At 35.4% G+C, this 9786-nt stretch overlaps 1 protein-coding gene across 1 annotated transcript; it reads right to left on the reverse strand.

Annotated features, from left to right (window-relative positions):
* Nucleotides 1–271: 271 nt before the first annotated feature.
* Nucleotides 272–1043, reverse strand: LOC101605647 (nuclear transcription factor Y subunit beta-like). Its single transcript, XM_045155284.1, has one exon. It carries the CDS (start codon nucleotides 1041–1043, stop codon nucleotides 420–422), a length of 624 nt encoding a protein of 207 aa, XP_045011219.1. The 3' UTR covers nucleotides 272–419.
* Nucleotides 1044–9786: the final 8743 nt, after the last annotated feature.

The raw sequence follows: 9786 nt of genomic DNA on the forward strand, positions 1-9786 counted from the left end.
AAGGCAACTTTCATTCAAAATGAACTCTACCCTTATAGTTTATTAAAAGGGAAAACATGAATTAACCCAGCTGCTTGCTTGAATTACAAAAGTAACATGATTCAATATGAAAATAAGAAACTGTCTACAAATCTGACAGTAATAAACTGCAATATACAATGCATACAGGTGTCATACAGAGCAACAAACTCTTATACAAAACAAAATATTTTAATACCTTTAAAATCCAATTTTTTTTCTTTAAAATCATTTGTGAAAAAGATTATCAAGTCAGAATTAACACCTCAATTAGTCAAGCATCAGGAAGCTACATACAGCTACTTAATGTACAAAGAGGCGTCTTCCCTCCAGTCCTTTCCTTCCCTGCCTCTGTTCCAGCACCACACTCTCACTCTTGACTCTCCCATCATTTCTTCAGATCATGAAAACTGAATTTGCTGAACACCAGAAATCTGTTGATAGGATGTTGTATAAACCATAATATTTTGTTGTTGACTATCTGTAGTTATTAAGCCAGCTGGTAACTGGTTAGAAAATGCCTCCTCTGTAAGCTCTTCACTTAGTCCATCTGTAGCTGAGACAGCTCCACCAATCCTCTTCTCTCCTTTCATAGCCTCCCTGAATTTCTGAAGGTATAATTTCAGAGGTTCCACATAACTGTCAAAGCCTAATGTGGACATGGCAAACAGAATGTCCTCCCCATTGATTGTCTTCCATTTCTCCTGATGGCACCGTTCACTTGCCTCTGACATGATGAAGCTTATGAACTCACTCACACACTCCTGAACACACTCTTTGGCATCCTTTGCAATCTTTCCCGTTTGAGGTATGCAATTCTTCATTATCCTAGCCACATTTGCAATTGGAAGATATATATCTTGTTCTCTGAAACTTTCTTTTGAGCCACTTGTATCTTCATGATCATTCATGCTGTCCTCAGTATCACCATGAGGCTGGATGACATAGTGACTCCCTCCAATGTAGTCCGCGGATATCTCTAGCTGAGAGGCATCTGTTGTGGAGCTGTCACCAATCATTGTCATGAAATACTGCCACAATAGGGTTCTCTGGTGCCCACAAACACTGTCTATAATGTATCTGATCCTTGCTTGATTTCAGCCTCCAATGCAGCCCTGGTTGGCTCCCGTTTCCAATCGGCTCTTTCCTATTATCTTATCTTTCTCATTGTTGGACTTTATAAGATATGACACCTGGTCTTCTAGTTTAGATGTGCTGTTCTCCCCTTCATCCATTTTACTGGTGAGGCTTTCCACAGTTTTTATTTGACTAACTGTGTTTTATAGTGCTATAATTTCAGCCTGGTTTTTCTTTAGTATTTCTATTTCATTACTCATGTATTGTAATGACCTCCTTATTTCATTAAGCTGGTTTCCTGTGTTCTCTTGGAATTCCTTCAGGAGTTTGTTTTCTTCTTTGATTCCTTTGATTTCTTTGAGTATAGATGAAATCATTTTTTGTTTTCTTTGAAATGTTTGTCAGGCTTTTCATCTACAACAATCTAATTGGAGGCCATTTCTGATGAGTTTATAATTTTTGGTGGGGTTGTATTGTCTTGATTCTTTGTGTTTCTTGTATTGTAATGTACCAACTTTTGCATTCTGAGTTGAGTTGATGCTTGGGTTTTCTAATATCTGCAGTGCTCTTAGACTTGGAAATTCAACTTTATGTACTTTCAGAGTAGCAGTTAGATTACTAAGTGCAGGTCTTATACTCCAATCCAATCACAGAAGTAATCCTAGGTGTTGAGGTTTCTTGCTATTCAAGTATTCTAGTGGGCTGGGTTGAGCAATTTACTGGAAAAATTCTAAAGTTTAACTGAGCAACATGCACATTCATGCAATAAATACCAGCACAGAGTATGCAAGTGTGGGGATTTAAACAAACTGATAATCTGATAAAGCCAAACTCCCTAAGGATGTGTGTTGCTCTATACCCTTATTTTGTCATCTGGGTGGTTAATATTTCTGTTCTGAAATGGGTAACAGGAAAGCCTAGGTTTGAATCTGACCTTGTCCCCAATAATGACAGAGGTTCATGGTTCTGATGGTTGGGGATGGAGAGTGCAGGAAGCCTGGAGTTGTACTCTAACTGTTCAGCTAGTCCCACAAGTATCTTTTTCAGCAGCTCCTTAGCTGATCTCTTCTCTCTCCCCTTATTTGGTCTCTGCTGCTGCATCTGGGCATTGGGCACTAGGGTGGGTGCACATGCAGATACCCATGGGCAACAAGTGCTTCTGCCAGATTCTGGCCATTTTCCTCCTTTTTGGTGGATCTTTGTCTCTCCTGCTTCCCCACGGTGGCCAATAAAATCCTACACACCTTCACTTTTCATATTAAAAGTGCATTTTGCTGGGGTATTATTTAAATCCCTCCATCTGCTAGTTTGGTGTGACTCCTATGCATCAATCTTATCCAGAAAGCTCCTGAAAATATATTGTGTTTTAATTGTACTTACATGTTAAATATAATATGAATGATTGTGTTTTAATCTCTCTGGAATCATTTCATATAGATCAGATGACCATGTGAGCTTTATTTGGAAAGTTTTAATTCAGTTGTTAATATCTACTATTGCATCAGTTTACCGAACACATTTCCATTTAGTTTATAATTCTAAGCACATTACATTGACATTGAACTGTACATAGTATTGTTCTATACTCCCTTGCTCTCTTCAATTTTAATCGGCTACCTTGCAACAATACTCTCTCGTGTAAGTTTATTCATAACACATTTTTGGTTACACTGATGGCAAAGAACACTAAGCTATACATTAGCCATTTCTTTTTGATCTTCTACAAATATTTTTAAATAAATTTTTTAAAAAATTACTCCATGAAGCTATATGGAGAATTACACTGATTTTGCTATTTCTTAATGTCACAAAAAGGACATTAAAAAAGTGAGGCTTTTTTCTTTAACAACACATGTTGAAAACTATGATTAACACTAGGAAAATATAATCTTTACTTTCATATAAGTCACACTCAGAATTTTTTTCAAACCTCTGAATCTCCCCTTGAAGGCATCAGTCTTAAAGCCATGGATTTAAACTTTCATTTCTTGTGAAATCTGGAAATTTAATTTTTTTATTTATTCAGAGTCTATTATATAACCAACAAACTGTAAGATGAGTTTGCATAAGTCGTTTACTGTTTCTACCTTCTTAACTTCAGTGGTCAATGCCTTCTTACAGAATGTTGCCTTCCATCAATCTGTTTATGTTTTTCTTTTCTGACCCCCAATTAATTATGAAATTATGAGACATATGGCATTTATAAAATTTTTAGAATTATAAAATTATGGAAGATTATACAATACAAATAACTCTCAGAAATTAATCCATCAGCCAAAATAGCTCAGTTGGGAGAGGAGAGCATTAGACTGAAATTAATCCATACTGGGTGAACTTATTTGCAGTGAAAGGATTTAGAGAAGTTAATAAAAGCAATATATGTTAAAAGTCTATCATAAATTTGTTAGTCTAATGTAGCTTTATTTATACTTATCCTCATATTATCAAACCTAGATTGTTTAAATACTCCAAATGATTTTTCTTTCTTTATACCTCAAATGGTAAACTTTTTACTTTTTCATTTCTCAGAAGTAGCTAAAAAATAATACAGTATCCTAAACTAAAATAAGTATTTTATTTTATCTATTGAATCATATTTTGTTATTTCCATCAACTAGTACACTTTTTAATATGTTTTTATGCTTTCACAAATAGCCTGGTATTAGTCAGTCTGCACAAAAGTCCACTGGCTAATGTGGTTGGCACCTAGGTTCTGGGACTCGCCTGTCATAGCATGACCTGTATTACAGCCTTCTATTTCTCTCTGGCCACTTGATTATATTTGCTTTCAAAAGAAAATAGCTAATTCAACTGTACTTTCAGAATATACATTCTCAAGTTAGTTGCAATACTAATGATAAATCAATCCTGATTTACTAAGGAAGACAGAAAATACCAAATATTTTAACAAAATAAATTGTATTCATTATGATGGAATACAGCTTAAGATATGTTGGATGAGTGAAAGGAGTGGGTTTCAAGGATAATTATTCAGAAATTTAACCCCAAATGCTCAACATTGCTCACTTCTGAGATATTTAATGGAACTAATGTGAACAATGATGCCACTGCAGCTGCTCCTTGATTTCCAGCCCTTGAGTAGAATACTGACACTTTCATTTATATTTAATAATTTGAAAACAGCTACAAATGACAGCCTTTTGACCACAGAGAGAACTCCTAATATGTAATAAAATGCCTCTACAGAAAAGTTTCACATTTCATGTGTGGATGACCAGCCTAGCAGTACAATATTCACCAAAGGAAGCACACTACGCACTATTTCTTTCATCTGATGTGAAATTTGTCAGTCACATTTACTTGATGTAAATTTAGATAATTGTGTAACTTAGCCAAGCAAGAGGCAGGAAAATGACAATTTTAGCTTTATACCCTCTTCAGGATTTAAAATCAAATTTACAAATATGGTTACATGGAGAAAGACCTGTTACACAAGATTTTTAACAATATCAAGATAATCTGAATAGGGATATAATTTTACTACTGCTTAATATTATCAAATAAACATCTTGGAATATTGAGTGAAGAAAAATATCAGAATCAAAATGACAGCAAACTCTGCACAGAAAAAAGAAATGTCTGTCACTTAACGTTAACAACTGAGTTTATTTCAAAATAGGAGTCTGACCCATAATGCCACAGATATAATTCAAGCTATACAGAAGGTATAGAAAACCTGTGAGAATATATTGTATCTCTAGTAAAATGTATAAGGCCACCTTATTGGGAATGATAAAATAACTTAAAAACATAATGACAAAATAACCTACCTTATAAAACGTTTTCCTTAAAGGGGTTTGTCATAGTTAGTTTTTATGTTGCTGGGATGAACTTCCAAAGATGCACATTTTTTTAAATTAGTTTTGTACTCAGTGAATACAGTCAAGTTAGTACCATTGTTAAGACTCCTCCCTGTCCTCCCCCTGTACAAGGACCCTCATTGTTGGGGTGTATGGGTCCTATGCTGTTGGGTTAGCCATCAGTTTTGGGTACAAGGAAATGTCTCTGGTATCATAACCCAACCTATGGCTCTGACATTCTTTCGCCCCTGTCTTCTGCAAATTTCCCTAAGGCACGTTGGGTTCATTTTAGGTCTGCACAATTTAGGGGAGAAAAGGATTTATTGAAACTAACAGATTCAGATAAAGTTCCATAAAGGCTAAAAAGAGAAAAGCCACCACCAGCCACCAAAATCTAGTGCAAAAACTTGCAGCCAAACAACAGGGAACCCCAGTAGAACTCAGACTGATCTCTGCATACCTTAGGCTGTAATTAGATCTGTCTCCAAACACACCTTAGGGTTGGACACTAGGATCTGCCCACAGTGATATCTCCTCCAGCCATGCTGCTGGAAACCTTACAAGTTACAAGCTTGAATAAAACTCCCCTGGCTCTAGGGCTGGAGAGAAGGTTTAGTGGTTAAGCACTTGCTTGTGAAGCCCAAGGACCCTGGTTTGAGGATTGATTCCCCAGGACCCACATTAGCTAGATGCACAGGGGGGTCATCCACGTCTGGAGTTAGTTTGCAGTGGCTGGAGACCCTGGCATGCCCATTCTCATTCTCTCTCTCTCTCCCTTTTTTTCTCTCTGTCACTCACAAATGAATAAAAAAATATAACAACAAAAAACCCTCCTGACTATATTGAGGGACATCCACTCAAACCACCATAGGCCTCAAAAGTGAAAAACAGGCAACAGTAGTGGTGCTTATCTTTAATCACAGCACTCAGAAGGCAGAGGTAGGACTGCTGTGAGTTCCAGGCCAGTGTGAGACTAAATAGTGATTTCATGTCAGCCTAGTCTAGACTGAAACCCTTCCTTGAAAAATAAAGCAAAACTAAATTAAACAACACAAAACAAAGCAAACAAAAAAGCAAAAAACAAATATCAAAACAAAAAATAGAGAAATACAAAATCCAAAATTAGCACCCTTAATAATGATAGCATATGTAAAATATCAACAAGTTAAGCATGAAGACAGAATATGAAAACAAGATAACAGCTGACAAGGTGATTCACACACATTATCTTAGTACTTGGGAAGCTGAAGCAGAAGGAGCAAGTGCCTGTGGCTATAGGGCCTGTAACAGTGTCATTACCTCTTAAAGATAGCAAAATTAAACACAAATAGTCAAATAAAAGTTTAAATGAATATAGTACAGAGAGATGTGCAATATAGATTTAAATGAATATTAGCAAGCATTTATCATAATTTCAAAATATACATTCTTAAATGAATCTCAAGTTTTTGAGGTCATACTGTTTATGACACAAACGTGAAATAAAAGTGTAGCAAAGGATTGTAAAATGTATACAAGCTTTTATACAAATGTACAGAAAATTATCATTTATTGATTACAAAAGTTTGAAAATACCAAATTATTAGCATCTAAAATTAAACCACACCATTATGTATGAAAATGTTGATAAGAATTTAAAATATTCAAAACATATATTAAAATAGAAGTTAACTAAAAGTAAAACAATGGATCTTTAAATAAAATAAAAGATAGCAAGGTAAGTAAAAAGGGATGAAAACTAGAAATTTATAAAATAATAAATAGAAACTAAATTCTAATTAGATATGATATTTTTTCCTAGTTTTTATTTATTTATTAATTTTTTTGCTCATCTTAATGGGCTAATGAAAATAATTGTTATAAATCTGAAAAAAACAAAACAAAACAAAACAACGTTTTCATGGGCCTGCAGATGTTGAGTGCTTTGCCTAGCATATACAAGACTGGGTTAGTTCCTTGTACCACAAACTAAAAATGAGAGTGAAAGTCATTTTTGAATTAAAAACACAGTTGACTAGAAGACTGAATAACAGCAGAAAAGTACCAAAAAGGAATGTAGGTGTGTGTGTATAGTGGATGGCAGGGGAAGTAACTATATGGTTAAATTACTCTGTAAGAAAGAAAAACATGAAATCAAAAGGGCATACTTACCAAGGATTAAGGGGAAAAATGTTATGGGTCAAAAGTTAATTTATGAGATTTAAACAGTTTAGATACTGGGGATTCTTAAGGAGTAATGACAATCACCTTTAGAAAATCAGGGGCAAAATGGGATTCATAAAATGGCTACAAAAGAGTCAGACAGCCCCAAATCACAGAGCTGCACAATGTGAGGAATTGTACAAAAACTCATGGAGCATACAAAAAGAAAGAATTTTTAAACCTCTACAATTAATGAAAGAACTAAGTACACTTTATCCAGGTAACAGTAGAAAAGGACATTTTTATGTTTTCTTCTCAATGGAAGAGTAGTGAATATCAGGTGAATGGAGAAGAAAAACAAATACAAGAATCAAAGAAACAGGAAATTAAAATAGAAAACAATACTGTGGAACATGTCCAAGATAAGAGGGATTGAATCATTCAGTAAATTATACCTTTTAACATTTTATGGGACTACACATAAGAATAAATGGACTAAGCCTTTTCCAGAGAGTAAGTGATCAGAAATTATGTTATTCAGTCATTCATATATTCATTCTACCATCAAATATTACATAAATAAATAATATGACTCATTTAGATTTAACTGGAGATGGATGGAAAAACATCTGTTATAGAAGATGTAGATAACGGAAAATGGTGATAAGAGGTGAGTGATAAAAATGAAATAAAATTATGTAAAGGTATAAGGAAAGGAGGACTTGGGAAAGGATTTATGAAAAGAAAGGTAAATATAAATTTTCTGTTGATGCAGAATATATAATTTGTCATCCATGTTAAACTGTGTAGATTTTATATTAAAATAAAAGAGCTTTAATCTGTGAACTGTAGAGTATATTCAGATATGTATCTTTAAAATTTACTCTAGCTATCAAAATGAATAATTTATCCCATCTTCAGGTGAAGGGAGTTTCTTCAACTATAAATAAAAATGAAACTATGTAATTTGCAGGGAAATGGATGAATTTGGAAAGGATTATACTAAGTGAGGTAACCCAGGCCCAGAAAGTCAAACACTACATGTTCTCTGTTATATGTAGATTCTAGCTTCAGACACTTAGATGTCTAGGTGAGTTGGAGTAAAAGTCAATATTCAAGGCCAGGATACTAGAAAAGAGGCTATGAGGGAGAGAGGAGAGGGGCGTGCTTAAGGGGAGGGTATTGTTGGTCTGTAAGTAGAGGGGCAGAAAACTGGGAGTAGAATGGTCTAAGTGGGATCAAGAAAAGGATAGATGAGAGGAGGGGTATGAAGGGGGTAATCAATATTTAATATGTTATGAATAAGTCATATGGAAACATACTTCTTTGATAGCCAACTATATACACACACACACACACACACAGAGAGAGAGAGAGAGAGAGAGAGAGAGAGAGAGAGAGAGGAGGGGGGTGTTGGGCAGAAATATCCTGTGGTGGATATTTATAATGGTGCACCTAGGCTTCCAGATTCATAGATTGTTACTAGAAAAAGTTCAGTACAAGAGGTTAGATACTTTTCAGTGTGTTGCAGGCCAGAGGGGTCCCTGAATACATTAAAACACTATGGGCCATTGTCAGGGTTCTTGGTTGCCCACAAGAACTAAATGATAACACCCTTTTTCAGAAGACTCTAAAAGCTTGAGCTGCAGGTCAATGAGAAATCAAGCTGGTACTGAGCTGGAAGCCTCCTTCTTGACTAGCTCTCAGGATGTTGGAAAGAGCTGTGTAGCATGCAGTCTTTGGAGAGAGAAAATTCATCCATTGTCTTAACCAGCAGTACACCCTGTAACTGATTTGATTTGAGGCCAACTCCATGGAAGGGAATACATGCCTGCTACTGCTACTGCTGAAATCCCAGTCAGAAGCCAATGATGGGGAGGTCATAAGTCCTAGGGAAGTAATGACTACTGTTGTCAGGCTAAATGCATAGTATACCCACCAAATTGCCCTCTAAACACTGATGTTTATGCCCATATATAAATGCTACCCTCACTTTTTATTAAAGAAGCCATTCTTTCCAGATGGTGGTGACCACTGGGATGACTCAAAACTCACCATAGTGCTGAACAGAAATGAGAGTGAAGTATACAGTACTGAGACATCTCTATCACAACCTCTAAAACTCAGGTTCCATTATGGAAGATGGCATGGAAAGAATATAAGATCCAAATGAAAAGTCTGCCTATTTACAATTCTGACATAAAATGTCTTGATATTCATAACCTCACAGCACCTGGCACTACCTACCTAAAACTTTCATAATAAGAAAAAAAAAATATGTTATTAGTATATAAGAGAGATTAATTGGAAAGAAAGAATTCAATAGAGGGAGAATTTGGGAGAATTAAATAGGTGTAGTGAGAGGAAAATATCATGGTTTATTGACTATACTTATGGAAGTTGCTCATGACAATGATGTTGATGACAGTGATAATGATGATGACCAGTCTGGACTTCTCCCATAGGGCCAAAGGAAGCCTGTCCATGTGATCACATGTGAAGTACCATTGCCTACAACCTTAGTAAACTTCTTAAATTTATAAGTAGTTATTTCTGTATATATTCCTATGTATAATGCAGGTAATTGTAGCAGTTGAATTGTGAGTACGAATGGCTTTCAAGAAAGACTCTGCCTATGTAAAGAAAAAGAATGCCAAAGGTGGCCTCAAGGCCAGGCAAAGAGAAGAGAAATTGTAGACCAAGATTCTAAGTCCACACACCAGAGACA

The sequence above is a fragment of the Jaculus jaculus genome, chromosome 7, assembly GCF_020740685.1.
Source record: "Jaculus jaculus isolate mJacJac1 chromosome 7, mJacJac1.mat.Y.cur, whole genome shotgun sequence".
NCBI classification, from domain to species: Eukaryota; Metazoa; Chordata; class Mammalia; order Rodentia; family Dipodidae; genus Jaculus; species Jaculus jaculus.

Coding starts and splice junctions, on each gene's coding strand:
- LOC101605647 (XM_045155284.1), bottom strand. CDS start 1,043: ATGACAATGATTGGTGACAGCTCCACAACAGATGCCTCTCAGCTAGAG.